Here is a 26,890-nt window from a genome sequence, read left to right on the forward strand (position 1 = left end):
ACAAAGCCTTCTTACATTCTCAGTGGGCAGATCTCTGCAAAAATGGAGAAACTGGGGCCTAGACTATTCATTTCTGAAAGTTAGGGCCAGGTCTTCCACCAGTCATAATCTCACATCATAATCACAATATTGCAATCCCCATGAGATCCCCTCAATTTCTCAAATGATCTATTGCACTCAGGGCTTATTTAATATCAGAATTTTGTTGATGAATAAGCATTACTTAGATTTTTTCCCTCCAAAGTGAGAGATACTCTATATTTTAATTTCATTGTTTTTTCCCAGTTGGAGTGGGAAAGGGGAAGCAAAGTGGGGAGGGGAGAAGTAGTGGGGGAGAGAGGATGGAGGAGAGAGAGAGAGTAGGGAGGAGTGAGGAGGTGGAAGAGAGAGAAAGAGGCAGGAGGAGAAAGAAGAGCAGGGAGGAGAGAGGAACTTTTCATGAAAACATCAGTCCTTGTGTTTCTGTTTAAAGAAGGCAAACGGGAGGCCAGAGTTGCAGCCTGATAACTGAACTTTCTGTTTAGATCTCTCTCCTTTCCTGTGGGCCTGAGCTAGGTTTCAATAATTATTGCTGAGACACATAGTTTTGGAGCTTTGCTTTCTCTCAGACTTGTACACAGTTCTAGGAAGGGTTGTTGCCAAAGCCATCATGTGATTTATTGACCCTCCACTGGGACAAGGGGGAACAGATATAACTTTGTGATTTTATTATAAGGAGGCTGGGTTAATATTTCTAGGTGAAACAAGCTACTATACCAAGTTCAAACATCTGAAGAGGGAGGTTAAGAAACCCTGAGTGTGGGGTGTAAGGATTATTCTGTCCCGGGGCTGTACAGACGTCGTCTGAGGCAGGGAGCAGGAGAAGAAAGGACACATTGTGACCCATTTCCAACACCTCCTGTGTGTAGAGACGGAAGTTCCTTGCCTGCAGAGGGACACGCGCGGAGGAAAAATAGGAGAGTTACAACATGGCACTTACATAAACAACACCAAACCGGCATAAAACATCTAACAAAATTACACGACTTCAAGCTTGGAATTTTTATACAACATAAATATTAGGGTTCAGCCCATTTAATAATGCTATATAAAATCAAGATTTAAGGCAGTAATGTTCCACATAAACTCTGAAAACAACATTTATGCTTCTTATAAAAGCAGAAAATGATTGCATTCTGTGGGCTTTTCAAAATGATGAATATAATTACATGAAGCAACAAAAATGGATTGAATTAAAAATCCACTAGTTTCAATTTAAGTTGGTTAAGGGGGAAAAATGTAGTTTCTGGCCAAGGACTGAAAAAATTTTACAAGTATAAAAAAAAATGTATGCACTCATAGGCAGTTAGGCAGCCTTCTCCCAACATGTATATGTAGCCCGAGTCACCAATGAAATATGAGCTGCTTCAAACCTGTTAAGCCCAAGAAACCCTTTAATAGTATCTACTGTCACAAGTAGAGCCCACATCCCCCCCCCACCCCTCCCTAAGTACATGGCCACCTTTGTAATAATCTAGTTATTCCCCTGGTGTCTTTATGGAATCTTGTGCAATTTATTCTCAATTTGACTCTTTTGGATTAGTCTTACAGAATTGACTTTTCAGAATTGCAGGACTGACTTGCAGAGTTAGAGCAATACCCCAGTGGAAGAACACTCTTAAACCACCCCCTGCCTCCCTGGGTCAGAGGCCAATTTATGGTTATCTTTCAGCTATTAAAAGAGAGCCAGTCAGTGCTATAATGGTCTTCCTGTTTATACACTAAACTTGGTTCATTGTGTGTGTGTGTGTGTGTGTGTGTAATGATATATGTGCATATGTGTATATTGACTGGGGGGAGATGATGGGCCTAGAACACTCTTCAAGAAAAAAATTTAACTGGATTAACTTACTAAATGGAGTCTAATAAACTTTTACTATTCTCTGCCTACAGTGTTTCTTTCTCTCTTTTTTCCCTCTCTTTCTTTCTTTCTTTCTTTCTTTCTTTCTTTCTTTCTTTCTTTCTTTCTTTCTTTCTTTCTTTCTTTCTTTCTTTCTTTCTTTCTTTCTTTCTTTCTTTCTTTCTTTCTTCTCTCTTCTTTCTTCTTCTTTCTTTCTTTCTTTCTTTCTCTTTCTTCTTTCTTTCTTTCTTTCTTTCTTTCTTTCTTTCTTTCTTTCTTTCTTCTTTCTTTCTTTCTTTCTTTCTTTTTCTCTCTCTCTCTCTCTCTTTCTTTCTTTCTTTTCTTCTTTCTTTCTTCTTTCTTTCTTTCTTTCTTTCTTTCTTTCTTCTTTCTTTCTTTCTTTCTCTCTCTTCTTCTTTCTTTCTTTTCTTCTTTCTTTCTTTCTTTCTTTCTTTCTTTCTTTCTTTCTCTTCTTTCTTCTTTCTTTCTTTCTTTCTTTCTTTCTTTCTTCTCTTCTTTCTTTCTTCTCTCTTCTTCTTCTTCTTCCTTCCTTCGACTTCCTTCCTTCCTTCCTTCTTCCTTCCTTCCTTCCTTCCTTCCTTCCTTCCTTCCTTCCTTCCTTCTTCCTTCCTTCCTTTCTTTCCTTCCTTTCTCTTCTTTCTTTCTTTCTTTCTTTCTTTCTTTCTTTCTTTCTTTCTTTCTTTCTTTCTTTCTTTCTTTCTTTCTTTCTTTCTTTCTTTCTTTCTTCTTCTTTCTTTCTTTCTTTCTTTCTCTTCTTTCTTCCTTTTCTCTCTCTTTCTTTCTTTCTCTCTTTCTTTCTTTCTTTCTTTCTTTCTTTCTTCTTTCTTTCTTTCTTTCTTTCTTTCTTTCTTTCTTTCTTTCTTTCTTTCTTTCTTTCTTTCTTTCTTTCTTTCTTTCTTTTTCTTTCTCTCTCTTCATAGTGCCTAGGAGGCCTGGGAACTCCTTCTGATGATTCTCTGCCAGCTCAGCTAGAACTTAAAGAAGATGCTTGGGCGCTAAGTGCTGGGGATTGTCCAGGCTACTGGACATGCTGCTAGGGGCCCACAGGGCCCTACATAATTGTGCCCAGGGGACCACATGGTGCCAGGGTTTATACTGTGGTTGGTTTCATGAACCTCTGTATGTTATGATTCCAACAACAGTTTTTCTTTAGGACCTTCTTAGTACATGTAGATTTGTACATTTTGATTTAGATGACGTGATAATTTTGACAGTAAATTCTCTGTGAAAAGATAGCATAATATTACCTTGGCCATTGCTATAGGTTACACTGCCACAACTGTTCTTGTTTTTAGATAAATGCACACCTATGTATTTATTGCTTGTTTTCATTGCTTCATGTTATCCTGAAGCTGAGACTTGGTAGAATAATTTAAGGTAGAACAGACAATAAAGTTTCCTTTCCTGGTCAGACCATAGTATACTAGGGCTCAGGGACCTTTAACAGAGGAGCTGAAGAAAAGTGGCAGAATTGCAGTCTAAGACCTCTTGCAGTCATCAAATATAAAATATTGCGCATAATGGTATTTAAATAAATGAAAATCATATATGTACATAGATGTGTCTACATAAACATATGTACAAAAGCCTTTCGAGGTTTTTTTTTGCTGCAATATAGTTTCCATTAGCGATAAACATAAGGGAAAAATGGAAAAGACTTGTACCTGGTGTAGAGGTATATTGATCAGCTTAAGGAGAGCTTTCACTGCCATCTGGAGCTCGTAGAAGAACAATTGCATGGGGCAGTCAGAAGTATGATCCACACTTTCCATAGATTCAGAGCCAGAAAGCTTTTGGATCCATTCCCACTCTTCTCTGTATGTTGAGGTAAGTTAAAATTAGAAGTACAACAAAAGTTCAGAACACAGCATAGAACATTTTTAGTGTATAGGTCCCGAACCTGAATGACCAATTTGTGGTGGTTAAAACTTGATGTAATTCATGAAACTTGTACTTTTTTTGCCACCCAAATGGAGTTTTAAATGACCTTTCTAATTTAAATTCTGTTCACCTATTAGACCACATATGCCTCAGAGCAGCGGGTCTAATTTGTATGAATCAAGTTTTGAGATTGGACCTTTGAAATATTTTGTAATAGTTTCCTGACTCTCTTCATTTTTCTTTTCTTAAAGATCCCCACTAAGTTCTAAGACCCTACCACAGGGGCATTTGCTGGTTAATTCAGCAGTTGGGTAACCACAGGACTCTGGTCCAACTCAGGCAACAAACCACATGGCACATTTCAGCCCTGGCCTGTTGTAATCGTGGGGACTATTTTGGTTTCTTTCTCCTTCCAAAAGCTTGAGGAGAATCACAAACAGGAATACCAGACAATTCCAATAAAAGGAACGAGGGTACACACATCACTGCTTCCATCCTCCTTTCGAACCAGTCATCTGTGTCTTCATTCTGCATGCTCTAGAATCCTTCCTAATGAACTTTTCCAAATGTCACACTGAAGGGAAGGGAGAAAGGATGGTGGTGGGAGGAAATCACATCTGGTTTGTCCCCCAAAGGCTGCTGCTCTTCAAAAGGGGCTTGAAAAGATCAGGGTAAATGTCTTCAGGGAAACACTGCCTCACAAGATATTTTAGCATCAGTCTATAAACACAATTACTTGGCATAGTCCAACATTTCTCTTTCCTGCCTAGAGGGAGCTTCCGTATGCTCTCTGGAATCAGGCTATCTCAAGAGGAAAGGAAAATTGTTCTTTCCAGGTATGGGAAACAGGAGGTGTTAGTCCATATTCTCACCCTCATGGGAAATATCCTCCACACCCTAGCCAGGACTGTCTCCAATGTGTTATACCAACCTGGGCACCACTGTATGGTTCAAAAAACAAAAATGACTATGGTACAAACTTTAAAAACTTATTTAACCAGCAAACACTCTAAGTCAGTTATCAAACTTTCTGTTTTTAAGATCTTTGTTTTACTTCCACATTGGAAAACATGACGGAAAAATCTAGCCCTTTGTCCCAATAAGAGAAAAAAAAATACTTTAAAAAAATTGCTTCAATTTGGGCATGCTGTTGGCTTAACAAATAGTTGAAATCTTTGCAAACCTATTTAGGAACTAATTTTTTTTCTCCCCTCATCACTAATATTGAACTAAAACAAGGGGTTTTTGACTAACATAAGTATACACAAAACCTAAAGGACCACATTACTAACATAGCATCTGTAATCAAATTAGAAAATAAATTGCCAGTAGAAATACCATGAAATATCTACCACTAATCAGTTTAGTCTATAAAGATGAGGGGGATGAAACTGGCAGAGTAAAGGCTAATGGAACCTTTTGTGAAAATGAAACTTGAACCTGTGGTAAAGGGAAATTCGTTGGTATAAGCATTTAAAGATAGAATTTAAATCTTCAGACACAAATCTAGAAAATGAATGAAAGCAACCATCGCTGACTCAACCCACAAATAAGTCATGTAACCCTTTGGGAAGACTGAAGAGATAACAAATATTGATTGTAGAAGTGACCACCAGATGGCAGACTTAAAGCCTCAGTATAGTTGATAAGGGAAAAGAAATAGGATGGTTAGCCAGTAAATTCTTTTTTACATACCACTATCTTTATCATTGTCAATGTCATCACCATCACCACCACCACCACCACCACCATCATCATCATCATCATCATCATCATCATCATCATCATCATCATAATCATCATCATCATCATCATCATCACCATCTTTATAGCATCAAGAAGTGGCGAACACTGTCAAATATTAGTTTTCTTCATTCTAAAGACCTCATTTCCAATGACCAATTGAGTCTCCTTTGTTTAAGCAAATCTATAGGTGTAACTAGAATTTGGGGGTCTAATTGGTGTGTGCTCCTTGAAACCTGATGAAATCAAGAGCCTTTTCTTCTTATCGATTTCTTATATTTTCCCCATGTTGAGCACAATTCCGTTCATTATAGCAGGATTTTAGAGGGCTAGTTGTAAAGCTGAGTCAGATTACCAAGATTGGGCAACTTTCCCAAAGCTAACAGAGTAATTCACCATAATGCCAAACCATAGAGTAGTTTCCAGAAGCTCAGGCCTTGTTACTTCTTTTCTTCCCTAGGGAATCATAAAGAGTATAGAAAACATACGGGCCAGAAAGTTAGAGGGAGGAGGATAAGAGTATGGGGTCCTTTAAGATTATAAGGGGAAATCTATTTCTCAACCAGAACCCATCCCTGTCAGAGACGTTAAAATGACTCTTTCAGGTTATAAAAAAGTTATTGAAAATAGCAGTGTTGAGAGTAATGGCATCCAACAAAACTGAGGAAGCCAGCAAGCGTAGGGAGTGGTGGCGATAGGGGAGGGGGAGAAGGGTCCTATGGACAGTGGTGGAGGGATGGCCCTATGGACGCTGATAGTAGGTGTGTTACAGTAACACTGTACATCTAGAACATGAACATAAGTATTGCTGTGAATCGAGATACCGCAGTTGAAATATTGATTAAAAAGGAAGTTATATCAATTTAATACCCAGATAAGTTATCTATGGTCACACCATGAATAATGCAGAGAGGAAAGTGAAGAGTATTTCCTCCTTTAAATAGCACGATTCCCTCCACCATCTCAATACCATAAATCTTCATTATCCTAATGTTAAACTCCAGCTCTGCATCTGCTATACTGTTTTGACCCCTGAGACCATCCCACCATAGAAACTATGCTGGGAAGTACCATATCCATTTCTTTCTAGTTCATCAAATTCACTACCGAAGCTGTTTTTTTTTTATAATCACACAAAAAATACAGGTTCCTGACAACTTACTTGGAAATGTTAAAGTTTTCTCGAATCTTTACATGGCAGAGAATGTTGGGCAACTTCTGAGTGACAAGAACTTTGATCTGATCCACAGAGCTACAGAGCTTTAAGTAACCGAGATATAGTCCAGGAGGGAGACGCTGATGACTCCTTTTGTGATAGGAGAGAATATCCTGTAGGATTAAAACAAAAAGCAAAAATATCTCAAAAGACAATCTCCAAACTTTTCCCTTTATAAGATGGGTCATGTCCATCCAAGGACAGTAAAAACAAGGGCCAAGAGAATTTCCCCATAGCTGGAAGACTGTTTCATGAGTGGAGGGGAAAAGGCAGATGGAATAGAGAAGGGATCACTAAGAAAATGATGGCTGGAGGAACCAGTTGGGATGGGAGATGCATGCTGAAAGTAGATAATGAAACAAACAAGATGACCTCTCAGTGTCTGCATTATAAGCAATAATGCTCAAAAGTAGAGAGAGAGTATGGGGAATATTGTCTGCCATAGAGGCAGGGGGAGGGTGGGAAACGAGGGGCATACCTGGGATATCGGTGGTGGGGAATGTGTACTGATGGAGGGATGGGTGTTTGATCATTGTGAGAATATAACCCAAACATGAAAGCTTTTAACTATCTCACAGTGATTCAATAAAATAAAAAAATTTTAAAAAAGATGGTCATGTCATGAATCAAAAGAGATACAGGTTAGCAATCAAGATATCTTCCAGTAAATGCATAAATAAAATATCATCCATGATAAAATAAAAAGAGAGATACAAGTTTGAATCAAGAAATCGGACATCACAATGAATATTGAGGACATGGTGGTACAGTTAGATTTAACTTCAGAAAGATGAACCTCAGAGACAGAAAATCAATCATTATTCTGCATGCATATTTCCCTCAGATTTCTGTTCTAAGTATAGGTATGGAAATTGTGATAGGGAAAGGACCAGACTAGGGAAAACTAGCATTCATCAATAATTTCTCTATCTGGAGGGATTTTAAATACTGGGGAAAACCAGAAAGTTGCTAGTATAAAAGTAGTTTGGGAGCTTCAATATTTCATGACAATTAGTGTCAGAAAAATCCTATCTTACTGACTCCATTTAAAATAGTATAACATGGAGCTGGAGGATTAGCACAGCGGGTAGGGTGTTTGCCTTGCACGTGGCCTACTTGGGTTCAATTACCAGCATTCCATATGGTCCCCTGAACACCTCCAGGAGTAATTCCTGAGTGCATGAGCCAGGAGTAACCCCTGTGCATCCCCGAGTGTGACCACCAAAAAATAGTATAACATTTCTAGTGAATAGGGAAAAATCTGAATAATGCTTTATCTTGGAAATGAAACAGGGCTGGAGTGGTAGTACAGCAGGTAGGGCATTTGCCTTGCATGTGGCCAAACCTGGGTTCAATCCCCTGAATCCTATATGGTCCCCCAAGCACCGCCAGGAGTAACTCTTGAATGCAGAGCCAGGAGTAAACCCTGAGCATCACTCGGTGTGATCCAAAGAGCCAAAAAAAAAAAAGAAGAAATTAAAACAAAAGTAATAGAAATAGATTAATTTATTTGTTAACATATAAATAGTAGTTACAATAATTTATAAGTCCTAATTTATAAGTTCTGAGAATAAAGACTCAAGTACTGATTTCTTTTTTGCTTATTCTTTTAGACTGAAATGCATGTTACTCCTCATATTTGACTTTCATAATGTGATCATGAAGAGCCTTATTCTTACAAGAGCACTTGAAGTATTTATATATTTGTTCTCAACATCTTTTTATATCCAAATTATTTGCTCATAATTTTTTTTATCTTGTATTCTTCAGTTAGAACGGTCTATTACTGCTAGATTCTCAATTGCCAATACCTTTGCAGGTGATTTGATTAAATTTCTATATCATCTTCATCAGCCTCATAAAATTTTGTATATTTATACAGTTTTTAAAAATGACCTCATAAAATTGAATTATATTGTCAAATCACAAATCTTCCACAGGCTATAGAAATGGGATGAACTGAAAATGTACAATAGAAGTGTTAGCTTCGTTAGTCACAGAGAAATATTGGAGTGGGTTTTGTTTTTGGATGTGGTCAGTTCTCTAGTGGGTTACTTATATGGTTAATTTTTATTTTCCTATAGGACTTCAGGAACTGGGTAATAAATATTTGAAAATAAAGATACTTACCTCCCCCCACATCTGTACCAGTACATTTTATTAATTTTTTCCCTCAGATGACAGGGTTTGGGGGATGTGATTTTTTGTATAAGGAAACTGAAGTCCAGACCTTGATTTTTATGCTCTTTAAATATTTGGGCAACATGGAGATAAAAATAGAGTGAAGAGTAACTATTCAAAAAAACTAGATTTGATTACAAAGGAAGGATTCCTATGGGTCAGAGGTTAGCCTGATTTTCAGAGTAAGAAAAATAGGGGCTCAGTTGTAAATCTACAAATAAATGTAAGGAAGGAAAAGAAAGAAAAAACCCATTAAAACATGTATAGTATTCTATATGGATTGGAGAGGAATGAGTCCTTCCTTGACCACTAGACCATTAACGATCTGCCACACCTAGTATATGCCTTTGTGTTTTGACTCCTCTGGCCCACTCTTTATAAAACACACTGAGTCAGCTACTCGAGAAGAAATTCTGGATTCAGGTGAACATTCTTGCATTTGAAGGGGTCAAGGAAGATACCAGTAAATAAATGATTCCATTTTCTAAAATAGCTTTATGTAACAGAACAAGGACTACTTCAACTTAACTTTTTCTTGATGTTCTCTTGAACTAGCCTAGTAATTAATGGTGGGGCTGATTTTTTTACATTTGCTTTTATTTATTTATTTAAAAAATTATTTATTTTTTAATTAGTGATTCACCATGAGGGTACAGTTACAGATTTATACATTTTCGTGCTTGTGTTTCCCTCATACAATGTTTGAGAACCCATCCCTCCACCAGTGCCCATTCCCTCTCACCCCCCAATCCCATCTCCCCCCACCCGACCCTGCCTCTGTGGCAGGGCATTCCCTTTTGCTCTCTCTCTCCAATTGGGTGTTGTGGTTTGCAATAGGGGTATTGAGTGGCCATGGTGTTCAGTCCCTAGTCTACTTTCAGCATGCATCTCCCTTCCCGTGCCTGGTCTCCAACCACATTTTACTTGGTGTTCCCTTCTCTATCTGAGCTGTGGGGCTGATTTTTTTTTGCTTTGTTTTGGAGGGTTTGGGTGACACCTGGACATGCTTAGGGGCTATTCCTGACTCTGGGATCAGGAGTGACTCCTCAAAGTACTCAAGAGACCATATGTGGTCCCTGGGATTCAGGGCCTGTCACATGCAGGGCAGGTGCCTTAAACTTTGTACTCCCTCTCAGGACCCAAGGACCTGAAAAATTAAAAAAAATTATATTGCTTTGTGTGTTTAGTCCCATGTGCTATTTCTGCCTATAATCTCTATCGCAATGTATTAACTTCCCCCCAACCCCTTACATATGGAAATCAGACTAGGTCTCTAAAACAAACACATGAGAACAGTAGAAGAGAAATAAGAATGGTCACAACCACTAGGAACAATAAACTAGCCTTACAGGAAAAAAGTTAATGAAATTTTAAGATACTTGACCAAAATAAGTAGATTTGAAATAATTCTTTTCATGGTCAAGAAGGAAGGAATTGCTAGTAACATTAGGGTATTGATAAGGCTGAATGTTTCAATGTCTTCTATTTCTCTAGAATTGATCATAGAAAATTAGTAGGTGGAGAAAATTTAATTAAGGTGGAATTTGGATAAATGAAGAGGTAATTAAGAGAAAGAATGGTTTGTGACAAAAAAATGTAAATATTCATGTCAGCAGAATTTGATATACATTCTAAGGCACAAGGCTATACAGTCAAATGTAGGTCATAGGTCATTAATTTTGAGACGTGATGGAGAACTAGGTAATTCCCTAAAGATTAGAATAAGGCAAATACACCTATTTTTGAAACAAGAAAGGTAAAAACACAGGATAGTCCTAGTAATTAAAGTTTGTCAGCTTGCTGAACTAAGGCGAAAACAACAAAGTAACATCAATAATTTATTTTCACCCAGGAAATCTAGAGACACTTAAATAGGAGTCAACATCGTTTTTTGAAAGGTAGCTGATACAGGCAACTTTAACTTCTGACAACAAAAGAATAGGACCTGCAGGCTGAAAAGAAGTCTCTAGTGTAGTGTTTCACTAGGAAATCTGGGAAAAGTAGACTATTGACCACATTACTTTATGAAGCTGACTATCTGGGTTGAAGATTTGTGGATGATGAAGAGAGTGTGGGAATTGCAGACATAAAGAATGATGGCTCGGTAGGAAGTGGTCCTGAGGGCCAGCCTGGTCTATTCAGTTTATTTATTGATGTTCCAGACAAAGAAATAAATGTGTGTATCAAATTCGTGGATCCCAGATTTGGTGTGGTTTGATTTTCTGGAAAATAGCAATAAGGCTCTGATGACCCTATGTATTGGAAAAATAAGCCTATCATAATTAGGGTTGAAACCTAATAAGAGAGTGTGCTTGTAAAGACCCAAATTCATTCCAAATACAGGATGGGTATGAGTATGAGAGAAAAACATGTCAGGGTCAGAAGTGACCACAAATAGAATGTGAGTTAGGAACATACTGTGGTTATATAAAAACCAACACCATTCTGGGATGGAGTAATTTACTCTTTCATTAAATTAAAAAATAAATTATTACCGAGCATCTCTACTATGTGTTTTCTTCCTTTCACGTAGTCATTTATTCTCTATTAGTCAGAATGTTTTTGGAGCCTGAGAAATTCATGGTAAGAGAATAAAGCTGCCCCAGTCACAAAATCTGAGAATTAGAAAGGCCTCCTAGACCAGATCAAATGCCTCTGGGTTTGTATATTGCTTCATTTACCTCTAGTCCACATTTCTAGCCTTTTTGCATTTATCTCCAATCAAAATGAATAGCTTTTTATTTTTCCACACATAACCTAATCTTTTGTTGCTTTTCATTTTGACTGATTTATAGATTTGCTCATTCTACCAACTTTATTTGAACATCTGTTTATGAATCCAGCATTGTGAGACAATATTAACGGCCTCAACATGAATTAGACATGATCTTCCTTTCCTGGAACTTCACACTAGGGTACAGAGAAGCATGCTATTCTTAAATAATGTGATAAAGGGCACAAGAAATATTGAGTAAGATTCATTGCTGACCCAAAGGAAGCAGAGATCTATTTTTCCAGTTTCTGTCTCATTTCTTTACCATGCTACTATTAAATTTTCTGCAGTTAATGACCAATTTCCTCCCTCCCTCCCTCTGTCTGTCTCTCCCTCTCTCCCTTCCTTCCTTCTTCTCTCTCCCTCTATTATCCTCTTCTTCCATCTTCCTCCCTCCCTCCTTTCTTTCCTTCTTCCCTCCCTTTGCCCTCCCCCCTCTGGTGAACTTAACTTACCCTTCATGGCTCAGCCAAATGTCACCTCTTCTACAATGCCTTCCCTGATATTTCTAGGTAGAATTAATAGCTGCTTTGTCTATGTTCCCATAGTACACTGTTTGTACTTCTATCAGGCTCTGGTTTAATTCTGCCTTGTATTTTACCTTGATTTGTTTACAAGTCTGTCTACCTCCCTTTACTGAACTCCTTGAGAGCAGGGATTTTGACTTATTCATTTGTTTTTCCTTATAGCACCTAGAAGAGTTCCTGGCACCTAGACAGTGCTGAAATAATGTTTATGAAATATGAAATGAGAGGCCTGGAAAGTAGAGGGGTCTAGGGCTAAGCTTCTGGGGAAAATATGCTGAGCTCACGCAGTGATGAGGAGACTATCCGACTACTCTTGACTGGTTGGGTATCTTAGGAGCTTGTTAGAGAAATGATAATTGCTTTTTCAATAACTACAGGGTTTTTGCTTTGTTGGACAGAGAATGGAAATTGTCCAGGGATAGTAGAGATCATAAAACTGTCAGAGGTTTACGTGGGCCCTAGATTATACGAACTGCGATGAATTAAATTTTATGAATTATCTTCTAATACTTAAAAATAATATGATTTTTACTCCATACCCTGGATTTTCAACTTCCCTTTAAAATTGGTTCACTCTGGATTACTGCAACCTATGCTCATTAGCTATTATTCACCAATTTCTCCTCCCCCTGTTCCTGGAACCACTCATCTACTTTCTGTCTATGGATTTGCTTATTTTGGATATTTTAATATGAACAGAATCAGATAATATTGGTATTTTCTGTCTAGTTTATTTTACTTTGCATCATGTTTTCAAGGTTTGTCTTGTTATAGTATGGATAAACGTTTCGTTTATTTTGATGGCTGCATAATACTGTCCTATCATATGGAAATAAACACATTTTATTATTTTTTAAGCACTAAAGTTGTTTTACTCTTTGGCTACTGTTCGTAATTATGTTATGTTATTGATGAACAAATATTTTGTGTGAACCTATTTTTTTTTCTTATGACTGGCTCCATTGGAAATTAAACTGATTTCCACTTACAGTCCCAATTCCTTTAGTTTTTGAACTCCACTTTAATACTGCTCGGAGACAGAAAGAGGTGGCAAAACTCAGAAAAGTTTAGAAAAGGCAGTAGCTTGTGGGCATCTCAAGTGTAAGAAAGAGTCCTTGGGCCTCTAGGTGAAAAGGAGTGCGATGAGACAAGAGTGAGTTGGGAAACCCCGGCTCCAGAAGGCCTGCTTGTCATCACTTTACTGACCCTGAGAGCAGTCGGTGGTTTGTAGCCTTGAATTGTGGGAATCACACTGCTGCTTTGGGCAACCACTGAGACTTATCTCTATTTTCATATTGAGTTGGTGGAGCCAAGTTGTGACTTAAGTCTAGGAATGTTTGGACACCTCGTAGTTTTAGTCCCCATTCCCTTTGCCGTGGAAGAACTGTATGGAGAGGAGGGAAGAAAGAATCAGGTGGGGAAGGATAAGGGAGAGTGGATGGGGGTGGGTAGGAATGACATCAGGCAGGAATGTGCCAGTCAGCGGGGGTAAATTTTCCACTTGGATCTGTGTGGAAACCTGATCTTGCCTCTATTTTTGGTTTCCTTCTCTAACAACCTTTCGCCAGATTGGAATTTTTTCTGCACCTGTAACACATTTTTAATGTAATAAGTCTAGGAGAAACTAGGCATTATATCATGCTGGGGGCTGTGCTGTGTTTCTAGGCGCAAAGGTAGCTCAGGCCCAAGTTTATCCCTATAGGGGATTAGTGTATTAGTCACCCTGTAAAAGCTCAATTTATTATGATTTTCAAATATTTCTTTTAGCACTTGCTTATAAAAGGTGAAGGGGGAACCACAAATGTGTCTGTTCCTGGCCTCCACTTTAACACACACACACACACACACACACACACACACACACACACACACACACACACACACACACCCTCTTATCAATTTCATATGAACCCAAATTCCAGAAAATCAAATCCAGAAGTATTGGCTTTGACCAATTAGCTTATCATTGCTACATTGCATTTTGTTCTGGTTATGAAAAGTGTACATAAGGGAAGGGCGATATTACTGTACCAGCTACCCCTTAATGGACAATGAAAAGAAGTTAGATATCCTAGGTTTTAAGGGTGATTTGGGTCAAACTTGGATCTGACTTGTTTAGATGGTACTGTTTTCTTCCTTTTCCAGTTTCTTCATTTTTCTTCCAATGGCTATCTGGTGATTATGCCACTGGTTGCAGAGGGCTCAAGGTAGATAGTTCTGTGAGCTTTTCCATATAACCAGAGAGTGCTATAGAACACACCCTTATCATTGTTTTAAAGAGAAAAGGAAAAGGGGAAAGAAGGAAATGATTTGAAGCCTATGTTAATATATAAAAAAATGTAGGAATGGTGCTGGGCTCAGAAGAAGATGTGGAATATATCCCAGTTGTGGCATCTTGGTTGAGTCAGGATCTAAGTTGCTTGAGTTTTGAATTTAGGTGACTGGTTTTTAAGAAAGCTTTCATCCATAAGTTTCACTAAAAGCTTTAATCAGAAAATCTGTGTTTACATTTCAGTTCTGCCACTTTCTAGTTGTCTGCTGAAGATTGGTGGGGCCTGAGCTTGCTGTAATTGGCGGGGGGGGGGCTTCATTAAAAAAGAGAACACAAAATTATGAATGTAAAAATGTAAAAGAGCCTTGGAAGGGCTTGTGCAAATGAAGATCTGAATAATGCTAAGGTTTCATTAGCTTCACTAAATCTGCCTCTGTGTGTGGCCATATGTCACTTTATATCTTTGAACCTAAGTCATTTCATTCCTAAAATGGATTTAATCATGCCAATCTATCCCAAGGGAGTATTGTGAAGGACAAGCAAGAATAAATATATGCCAATGATGCACACATGAAACTTATATAATGTTATATAATGAAAAGTTACTTCAATAAAAGTAAGTCTTTAAAGAATGTGTAAGAAGTTTGTTCAAAGTGTTTTATATACACACATACAAGCATATATAGAGTATAGAAATTTATTATTATGGTCCATTCAAGTCTTGCTTTAATGTTTTGATTATACTATCTATAAAGCCTTACTCAAACATTTTTCTCCGTGTTTCTTATTGGTTTCTTAACCAGAGAATTTTCAGAATACCTACTCCTTGATGAAGTCTAGATCTTAGAGTGAGAAATCAAGATGAGTTTCTAAATACTCTCTATGTGTGGAATATTTTCAATGATCAATGTCTTTGCTCTCTCTTTCTCTCTCTCTCTCTCTCTCTCTCTCTCTTCTCCATCAATGCTTGTGTAAATAGCTCTTGGTATATTTCACTAGGGTCTCAGTAAGCATGCTTGGGCTTTAAGTATATTAGGAAATGGAAGACACTACATACCTGTATGGTTATCAGTAAAATATCTAAAGCTGTAGGCTCCTCTGGTGTTGAAAGAGACTTTCTCTGGCTCTGCAGTTTCGAGATCTGCATCCACTTGCCATTGAAAAATGAATAGAGCATCTCTACCTCTCTGATGGTAACTATGAGGATGTTTCCATGCCGGTCCTTAATGGGTTCATAGTAAACTCTTCCCAAGTTGTGTGTTCCAAGTAAATTCTAGAAATAAAAGATTTTTGGTAGCTTAGATGGCAAACAAAGCAACCCAACCATGAATAGTTATCGGGTGTTTCTGAGAAGGCTTCTTATTTCTTTTAAAAGCAGATTTAAACCTAGAATATGCGGTTTAACAGAAGCTAAAAGAAAATATCTCCACCATAAGCTTACAAAGATTATAGCAAGAGGCACAAAAATAACGGTTTTTTTAAAAAAGCAAATGCAATATCTGTAAATATCCCTCTCCCACACAGAAACACAAGCACATAAACCTCAGTTACCAGCACTTGAAGAGAATCCCAGATGTTTTAAAGAAAAATGCCTGATATTTCAAGTATGCTATTTGTGGAGTTTTTCAAGAGATCTACAGTAAGCTGGTATGAAGTGGGGTTGTATAAAATGGAAGAAGTGAATTGACAAAGTAGCACTTTGTACAGGTCCCCAGATGACAGCATGTTCCCTTCAAGATATTTTAATTGGGAGATTGGCCTGGTTTGACTTAGGAACATTTTAGGAGGTCCTATTAATTAAGTATTTTGTTAAAATTGTTTGTAAACTGGCCAATCGAGGCAAACAATACTTTTAGAAAGGGGAGGAAAAGAAGGGATGCCGCATCAAATGTGTAGGAGCCTGACAGACATTTTACAAATATTCAGGTTTGATGATTTCTAACTTAAAGCACTGAACTAATAGAACAAAATACCCATTTATTTTCAGTATCTTTGATTTTTTTCAAATATAAATAATCTCTGCACTGTTACTTTTGTGAGCTCACATAAATCCTGGTGATAACCTTTTAGCAGGAGAGCGAAATTTGAACTGAATTTATGGAAATGACAAGGATGACATAGAAATGTATTTGTCAGTCAATATCTACAGAAGATCATGAAAAGCCTTCCATTTTTCTTCACAAGAATTAGACACATAAGTAAGAAATTTCATCAAAAAGTATTTGACATATTATTAAAATTCATTTGGCAGGACTGCCACTTCTATTTGGCAGGCTGCAGTGATTCAATGACCTATATTATTCAGAGCATTCCTTTTCACAAACTCACTTCTAAATCAAAGAGAAATCATTGGTGGAAGTCTTAGCCCAGCCCTTTGTAGTACTATAAAATGAGAGTTTTATAGAGACAGTTTTCTGCAAAGAAATACTGGCCAAATAAGCAGTAGCTTTCTGGCAAACTGCAAATTAAAAAAATTTTAAAAAGCCTTATTTATAGCATATGCCAATTTCTGTAGTGTAAACACTTCCACCATAGCCTGTTTCAAACAACCAAGGATTTGACAACAGGCTTTCCAAATTCCTGAATATGTACCAGTTGGAACTACTTAGCTAGTACACATTGGTTCCAATACTCTACTGCCTTTAAGCTTATACTTATATTGGTGTTGTATTTCACACCAACAGCTAGTTGTATTTCACACCAACAGCTAGTTGCTATTCAATAACTCTTAGATTTCTGAAAAATTATTTATCCTCATGGCCCTGAGTTATATTATTTAAAATTAAGGGTCTTCAGTGTTCAATAAAATTAATCTTAATCTCTTAATTTAATTTTAGTTTAGTCTTAATCTCATAGAGTTGGGATTGAGGATCTGTGTTTTCATTACTATTGAAATCAGAATCTCATCTGATTCACACATATTCAAGACTCAGCCTAGGTTTTATCTTTCTGTGGGAAGACTTTACCAATTATCTTTGGTAAAATTTACTATTCTGTTTCTCCTTTTTTGCTTCATTTGCAAACTTCTATCTCATAATGACTCTGGTTTTCCCGCATATATTGATGGACGTGTAATGAGAGAGTGATTATTTTATTTCTATAACCCTGATTTCCTTCCACATAATATATAAATGTTATGCTCAATACCTTATAGAATAAATTAAAATTATCACTAAGATACCAGAAACTATGATTAACTTTGGATCCAAGTTGGGGGATGTCAAGTAAGATGGTCAGTTCATTTAAATCTTGTTATTGTAGGGGTTTTTAGTAACTGGTTGATCATCAATATGTTGACTAATGAGCTAAACAAGAAAAGTTTTCCTGGGACTGGAGCGATAGCACAGCGGGTAGGGCGTTTGCCTTGCATGCGGCCAACCCGGGTTCTAATCCCAGCATCCCATATGGTCCCCTGAGCACCGCCAGGGGTAATCCCTGAGTGAAGAGCCAGGAGTAACTAACCCCTGTGCATCGCCGGGTGTGACCCAAAAACCAAAAAAGAAAAAAAAAAGAAAAGTTTTCCTGAAAGCTTCACTGACATCAAATAGACTCAATTTTTACAGTTGAATATTTTGAAAAGATAAATTGCAACTATGCACCAAGTGGGGTGGGGGGTGGGGCACTGAATTCAGGTTCTTTAACTGTTTTAAAGGAAAAGTAAAAAAAAGAAAGGAAACACACCAGGCTAATGAACCCCTGTCATGCTGTGCAATCAAAGTTGGAGATTTTGAGAACTCTGAGATCCTACAAGGTAAAGAGAAATAAAAGCAACTTGATGACTAATAGGGGAGCATCTAGGTTATGGATGGTCAGAAAAAATCACAGGAATGTTCGGAGCCCTAAATGGATACAATATTTAGAGATCTTTATTTACTTTGGAGTGTCCCAACACATTAGAGGAAGTCAAGGGCAGAGATAGTAAGGATAGTAAGGACAGAAAGAGAAGAGTAAAATTTGGGGAAGTCCCCTCTTATAAATCCTCTTATAGTATTTATAAATAATATGCTTTTTAACTACAGACTCACAAAGTCTATTTACTTTTAGGATTTTGGGTCACACTTGGCAGTGCTCAGGATTTACTCCTGGGTCTGTGCTCAGGGATCACTATTGGCAGTGCTTAGGGCATTATATGGTGTGCCAAGAATAGAGCTGGGGTAGACTGTGAGCAAGGCAAACACCATAACTTCTGTATTACCTCTGATTCTAGCAGTAATTTCTCAAAGGTATTGTGGTGGAAAGTTTTTAAAGTAGCCCAATCTGCACTATCAGATTATTACTGAATTTTGAGGGTAAATAGCTTAGACATCTGTCAGTATAAGAATAATTGATTGATATTGTGCTCTTGCAGGTGAGCAAAACATTTCCTTTTTAGGCTTTAGTCATTTTTCTAAATATAGGAAAACCAATATAGCGTCTTTTCCATTTAAAGACTTTCTCATCTTGACTTTCTTATTCAAATACTTATCTTTTATCTGCTTCGATAATATTAACTAATAAATTATTCTTAACATCCATATTATTACTAATATTAATATAAAATTATTATTAAAATCAATACATGTAAATTAATATTATAGACCAACTGATTAACATTTAAATAATATTTACATAAATTAACCATTGATATCTGTCAATTAATATTTACTTTCTACTAAGTGAAATTTAAGGCCACTTCCAAATGATACAAAACTGACTTTTTCTTTTTTCTTTGAAAACTACAATGTGAATACAGTGCTTTGCTTCATTTGAGATTTGTGTCTGAGTTCTGTAAACAAACAGACAAGAAGATGAGGAAAAACACAGATCACTGCTAATTCGATATGGATTTGAATTAAGATCCTTCTCCCTATTTGTATTCCTATTGGACAAGTTATTTATCCTTTCTTGACCTCAGTTTTAATCCGGCAAACGAATACCCAAATAGTATCTTCTTATTAGGTGTGATGATGAGGATCTGAGATACATTTTGTAAAACAGGAAGAATACTACCTGGGACCTATTCAGTGGAATAAGTGAAGGTGGTCTAGGTAGTCCTTCCCAAGGGTCTGCCATATGCTTGGTATGGGGAAAGTAATAAAATCATGGCAGACAGGTTCCCCTAAGCTCAGAGCCTCAAAGTCCAAGGGAATCTGAGAAAGACAGGCCTGGAAATCAGAAAACAGTCTGAGAAGTATGGAGTCATGGAAAGCAAAGCATGCGCGATTTTAAAAGAAGAGAATTGGATCAAGTTTATCAATCACTGCTGAACTGTTTGCTGTAAATAAGGAACAGAATTGAGAGCCCAGAGATAAAAGACCAGCTAACTTACAAATGAACTGGGTTAATGAAACGGAACTAGGAAGAGCTCTTCAATAAATGGTGCTGGGAACACTGGTTAGTTATCATTGCATCACTGTCATCCCATTGCTCATCAATTCGCTGGAGCGGGCACCAGTAACGTTTCCGTTGTGAGACTTGTTGTTACTGTTTTTGGCATGTCGAATACGCCATGGGTAGCTTACCAGGCTCTGCCGTGCAGACGGGATACTCTTGGGAGCTTGCTGGGCTCTCGGAGAGGGACAGAGGAATCGAACCCGGGTTAGCTGCGTGTAAGGCAAACGCCCTACCTGCTGTGCCATTGCTCCCAAAAAAGAATCTGGTGCAGGTAATGAAGCCAATCCTGGTTTAATCCTGGGTGTAAGCCCCCCTGAACCCACCAGGAGTGATCCCTGAGCACAGAGCTATGAATAATCTCTGACAAGAGCTAGTGTGACCCTGAACCAAAACCAAATAGACAAAAAAAAAAAAAAAGAATGCGGATATCAATCTCACACCATGCACAACATTAATTCAAAATGGAGTAAAGACCTGCATACACCAGACCTGAATCCACAAAATACATTGAGGAAGCATGAGTATAACTCTTCATTGATATCAACCTCAAAGGTGATTTTAATAATTTAATGCCACTGGCAAAGAAAAAAGAGCAAAAATAAACAACTGGGACATCAAATTTAAAAGTTTCTTCACTATGAAAGGACTGCTAATTGGAAAATAAAGAGTTCTTGCTGAATGGGAGGAAATATTGCTCACCACACCTGACAAAGGTCAAATATCCAAAATTTATAAAGCACTCACAAAATGTAAAATAAAGGAAAAACAAAACTGTAGCAAAAATTGGGGAGAGCAACTGAACAGATTCTTACTCAAAGAAGATATTAAGAGGAGCAGTGTGTATATGAAAAAGTGTTCTTGAGTATTTATTATCAGAGAAATGCAAATAAAAATGACAATGAGTATCACCTTACATCCATGAGAATGGCATATAATAGAATGAATGGAAACAAAAAATGCTGGAGGAGATGGGTGCAAAAATGAAATATTCTCTGGCTCAGCCTTTCTGGAAAATTCTATAGAGTTATCTCAAAAAAATTAGGATTGAGCTTCCATATCACCCAACTATTCTACTTCTTAGCATCTACTTTTAAAACACTAAACCATTAATTTAGAGCACTGAAACATTAATTCTGAAAAACATTTGCATTTATTTGTTCACACTAGCCAAAATCTGGAAACAACCCAAGGACCCAAGAACAGATGAATGGATTAAGAACTTGGTATATATACAAAATAAAATATTACCCAGCTAGAAGAGAAGATGAAATCAAGCAGTTTATTGCAACTGGGATGGAGTTGGAGAACATCATGCTGAGCAAAATGATTCAAAGGGAGGACAGAAAGTAAATGATCTCTGTGTCTAAAGGAACATAGTAGAGGAATGAACATTGGACATTGACGTCAGACCCTGGTAGTCAGCTTATAGAACTGAATTCACTTAGTGAGGGAGGAGGTGACAGGGGTTCTAGAGATCTTGATGGAGGGAATCTAACCCTCTGGTGGTAACCAACACTGTGTTCCTTAAACATTAACAATATTGTAAATCACAATGACTTAACAAAAATTATCCACTGGAGAGATTATAGATGTAGCTCAGTGGTAGAGTGTTCATCTTGTATGTGTGAAACTCTGTGTTTGATCCTGCCACATATGTGTGTGCAGGAAATACAGAATTATAAATATAAAGATTGGAATAATAGAGAGTATTTAGAATGCAAAGGGAAATCTCACCAATAACAAAGTATTTGAATTCTAGTTCCTGATCTCCCCAAGATTTCTTCAGGCAGTTTACCAAAAAGACTTCTTGACTGGAACCTACTTTGAAAAAACAAAACACTCCCAAGGAGACAGGATCTCATGGAAGTGAGGTAGCCAATGACATGAAGAGGACTGAGAACTAGATGAGAAGGGAGAAAGTCAATGGAGAAAGAGAATGATGGTAGCTCTTCTAAAATGCTGGGTGTAAAGAAGAGAAGAGAGACGGTTTGGTAATAGAAAGGGCTGTGAGATTGAGGAAGGTATTTGATGGAAGGCTGCATCATGATGGATGCAGACTTGAGAATGTTAAAGGAAGGAGAGAATTCTCACATGCGTGTTGTAAAGGACATGTGAGGGGAGAAGCCTTTGTGGGGAAGAGTAAGACCATCTGTTGGAAGGAAGAAAGAGTAGGTAGAGTCCATAAAGGAGGGCTTGAAATTTGGTGGCAGAGAAATTGTCAATTCTTTTTTTTTTATGTGTTTTTGCTTTTTATTTTATTTTTTTGGGGGGGTCACATGTGGCGATGCACAGGGGTTACTCCTGGCTCTGCACTCAGAAATTACTCCTGGTGGTGCTCAGGGGACCATATGGGATGCTGGGAATCGAACCCGGGTTGGCCAAGGGCAAGGCAAATGCCCTACCCGCTGAGCTATCGCTCCACCCCCCTCTTTTTTATTTTTGAAATGAATTTTTCAGTTAAGCCATCTGGATGTGGGGATTGAGAGTATGGGGAAGGGAAAGGAGAAGAGGGGGAATGAAGATGGTCTTCCCTAGGTATCCTTACACTGGACCCTGAACTTATCTTGCTTATTGTCCCCCTTTCAGAATGAAAGTTATTCAGTGCTTCTTTTCCCTGGAAACCTACATTTTTTAAACAAAGTATTCCCCAAAATTATACTCATAGGTACTACTCTATCTTTCCAGATCATTCCAGACCCCTTTGGAAAACACTCGTATAGAAGGTGGATTTAGTAGAGAAATTAAATGGGACCACTAGGCGACATGACGTGAGAACCATAATCGTAAATTTAACATAATCCCAGTCAACCTTCTTTTGTGATTTTTGTAGTAATATGAAACTACTCCTGTGTTAAATTCATTCAGTCTCGGGATTTTTTTCTAAACAAATAATATAGACGGAGAGAGTGCCCAGAAATTTCTAGTATTTTCTAGGGAGTAATTATGAAGGATAAAGGAAGCTAAGCTCTATAAAAAGTGGTGAGGTCAATACATCAATGATCAAGGAAATCGAAAAGTTGCTGCATTAGGAATATTTGAGAAGCAGTCTGCTTACTTTTAAGGTTTCCTTAGGCCCAGAGCATCTAACTGTACTGACTTATGTCAGGTTGATACTTTTCATACTACTGTAGCAGCCGAAAGTGTTCTAAGGAGTCTCCAACAAAGACACAATACAGAGCCCCATTTGAAATTAAGGGAGCCTCCTGGCAATGAACTTTATCCTAAAGAAAGTACAGTCGAGGTATTGCAGGTTGACCTAACTCAAGCTGGTCAGTAATGAAAGGAAGGGGTACTTTGAATTCAGCACAGTCATCCTGGCCCATGTCCAAGAACTTCTTCTTGAGTTGAAGGAGAAGATTCTGTAACCAAGAAATTACTGAAATGGAAAATACTGTTTGCTAAAATCTCGGAAGACAATGAGGACAACAGGCAGTAAAAGCCTCTGCAGTATAGTGGAACACGGGATGGAAAAAGTAAGAGTTACCTTTTAGAATGAATTATAATAGGAAAGCAATTATTGCTGTGGGAAGTTGAATGCTATTGTTATTGTATGGGTCAAGAAGTGACGTTCTTATAATTGTAGATGGAGATGGAGCCAAAGTATTCTTATTACAATGTGTTTTTATGACTTTATTTTTGTGACACAACTGACTGGTATGACCCGACTGACATAGTTTAGTGTCATGTCATGTGCATTTTTGTTTTTTCTGTAACTGACAGCTTTGTAGGTAGATATCCATCAATGAAAGAAGCTCAATAACTTCTTGGAGACCCCAATTCCATGTAGGTAAGAACTGTAAATTCAGGAAATACTAGAGGACAATGAATGGAAAACTCAGAAAAGTTTGGACAGAATTTAATGTTCATGATGCTTAAAAGAGAAAAAAAAGAATTCCATTCTCAGTGTTTTTTTCCTAGAATAAGCTCAGTAATCTATCTCTATAGCTTTCTATATGGTTTAAGACCCTGATCTGATTTAAGATTAAAGATAATATTTTAAGTTTTAAGTTTTCAAAGTAAGCAAAAAAAAGTATTAGAATGTTCTGTGTTTTTCTGAAAGCAAAAATCTAAGAAACTTCTCAAGATGTCTGCTGATCTTTTTCCATTTCCATATACCCACAAGTACATAGGATGCTAGAGCAACAAGGATGCTTCACATGAAATGAGTTGAATTATATCAGTTCTAGAATAAATTTTATTTTATGATTTGTTCAGTCCTAGCTCCTGTAAGAGAGACTGTTCCTTGTTCAGGAGACTTACCCTCCTCCCCAAAGCACAGGCCCCCTAAGTGAGCAGCTATGAAGCTCAAATGTTCAAAAAACCTCTCTATCCTTCGGTATCTCAAGGAAGAAGCTGCCCATCTTTATCCTCCTTCTCAGGTTTAACTGAAAACTGAACTGACTAAGATTTTCTGAAATTCCCCTGGGGGTCTGGGTTTAAAGCTGGCCCCTCACCTGTAGCTGGGCTGTTGCTGCGAGCATCTTCTGCCGTGTTTGGAGGACTGTGGATGAGGACATGGAGATGGGTACACTTTGCCTCAACCACCTTATATCTTCCCACATACAAGACAGCTGCAAAAGAAGACACGAGGTCATATCATCGTCCAAGCCAGAACATGATTTAGTTTGTGGCATCAAAGCAAAGCAGGGAGAAGGAAACCTGACCCCTGATGTTTGTTCTCTAGTCCATTTTCAGATACATGTGAAACAACTTTTTGATCTCCGTCCAATTGGAAAAAGATCTGAATGTTAATGAAACAGTCAGATCCACATTTTAGTCTTTGCCAAATCATCCCATAATTCAGAATAGTGGAGACACAATTTGACAGGATGCAAGTGTCTTTGCTTTGAAAATGTAGTGTAGATGCTACTTTGGTGTTTTTTATGGCATAGGTCATATCAGGGCTGAAAGAGACCTTTCAGATAATTTATACCCCCCAAAAAACTTTGATCATTAGAGACCCCTTAACTAAGGTTTCAGAGATTTATGTGCAGTAAACATTGGCACAAAGTGGGGGGAAAATGAAATTAGAACTTAGTATACCTTTGTGAACCACAGAAAATCTTGTGTTATGGAACTGGTGTGAGAGTCATCTATTTCAACAATTGGTATTTGATCTTCATTGGTGACTAGCATATTGTCTTTGTAATAAAATATAATGGCAATGTAGAGCCCCCTAAAAAAGAAAAAGGAAAAAGAGAAATGTATCCTCAATGATCTCTTCTACCCAACTTCTATCATGCAGGAAAATATACTTGAACCAAATAAAAGACACTTTAAAATATACCTATAGATATAGTAGTGCTAAATATCACAAGTCCACTGGCTACAAGTTAGAGAAATCACTCTTTTGTCCTAGTTCTCAGGAATATAAGTAAAATTCATACTTTTTTTTCTTTTTAAAAATTGAATCACTGTCTGGGGGGTGTGGGGGGAAGGTATACGGGAGTTCCTGGTGGTGGAATATGTGCACTGGTGAAGGGATGGGTGTCTGAGCATTGTATACCTGAGACTTAAGCCTGAAAGCATTGTAACTTTCCACGTGGTGATTCCATTTAAAAAAATTAAAAAAAAATTGAATCACTGTGAGCAACACTTAAAAAGCTTTCATGATTGAGCTTCAGTCATACAATGATTGAACAACCATCCCACCACCAGTGCACATTTTCCACCACCAATGTCCCCAGTATTCTCCACCCTCTTCCCAGCCCTCCCCTGCCTTCATGGCAGACAATTTCCCCCATACTCTGTTTCTACTTTTGGGCATTATGGTTTGCAATATGGTTCATATATTTCTTTATTAGCAGAGAAAGACATTTCTACCAAGTTTCTACTCAGAACTAAATCCATCTGATTCCTCAGAAGATCGGACTTGCTGGAAAAATAACACAGGACGCACCGTTTTAAGGTCTTAACAAACTTGTTTGAGGAATGGAAGAGGTGTTTCAGGCTCCTTGAGACTGACTGCTTGCGACCGGTGGTTTGTAATTTTGAACTTTCTGGAACTCAGGAAAAAAGAATACAGTGTAAATTCCATTGGCAGAACTATCCTCCCAGTACCTTCTTCCCACCTACCTCCCACCTTCTGCTTGTTCCCTCAGTGTCATGTATCCCAAGTTTTAGGTAGGGATTCAGACAATTCATTCCTACAAGAAGCTCGTATCTTGAGATGCCAGCAGCTGGTAAATCCAGTTAGTGAACAGCTCCTTAAAAATTTTGGAGGTGAATAATATGTAATACTCCAGTGGACACCACTGATGTTTGGTTTATACTGTTTGGGCAAATGAGTTCTTAAAAGGCGGGATAAAAGTCAGGTCCTTTACCCTCCCCACATGTCTTTTTAATATTCACAAACATTTCAATGCTGGACTAGCTTTTCTTGTTGGTTGATATATTTTGTTTAGTGTTTTAAATTATGAAACAAATGTAAACAAATATAAACACATTGTAGAAAGTTTGCAGAAAAAATGAAAACAACACTCCCTCTTCTAGCCACCACTTTTGTACACTTTTGTACACTATCGTATACTTGTGGTATCTTAGAGAAATTTTTTTTCCAATTTCTATTTGAACTTGTAAAAATAGCTGTAGGTATGGGCATGATTATTCATACTGTACATTCCAAAAAAGAAACTGAAATAAAAACTGAAAAGGATTATACCAGATTAAAAAAAAGTCTTAAGAAAAATGGACACATTAATTTCTGAAACTACTACTTGGATACTACTATGTGCAAAGTTCTGTGGCTCCACATAGAGAAAACCCATAATTGTTTCTGTTCAGCAATTCTTTTCAAAACTTGTAGCTCTCACTAACAAAAAGTAGGAGACTTTCCAAAATAATTCTGCACCTCAAAAGAAATGGAGACCGAGATACAGAGACACGGAATGGGAAAATTATTTACCAAATACTCATCAGATAAAGGATTAGTTTCCAAGATATAAAAGGCACTGGTAGAACTTTATAAGAATAATTCCTCCAACCCCATCAAAAAATGAGAAAAAGAAATCAAAGAAGAAATACA

The 26,890-nt window shown here is 37.5% G+C and overlaps 1 protein-coding gene across 1 annotated transcript in view; it reads right to left on the minus strand.

Moving 5' to 3' along the window:
* The window catches only part of ANKFN1 (ankyrin repeat and fibronectin type III domain containing 1), a 438,173-nt gene that overhangs the window by 42,945 nt on the left and 368,338 nt on the right, over positions 1-26,890 (minus strand). Inside the window, 7 exon segments of the mRNA XM_055133117.1 lie at positions 757-925; positions 3,565-3,715; positions 6,687-6,853; positions 15,551-15,766; positions 24,321-24,437; positions 24,910-25,042; positions 25,766-25,865. Coding sequence (XP_054989092.1) covers positions 757-925; positions 3,565-3,715; positions 6,687-6,853; positions 15,551-15,766; positions 24,321-24,437; positions 24,910-25,042; positions 25,766-25,865 — 1,053 coding nt within the window.

This window comes from Sorex araneus, chromosome 3 (assembly GCF_027595985.1).
Source record: "Sorex araneus isolate mSorAra2 chromosome 3, mSorAra2.pri, whole genome shotgun sequence".
Taxonomy (NCBI): Eukaryota; Metazoa; Chordata; class Mammalia; order Eulipotyphla; family Soricidae; genus Sorex; species Sorex araneus.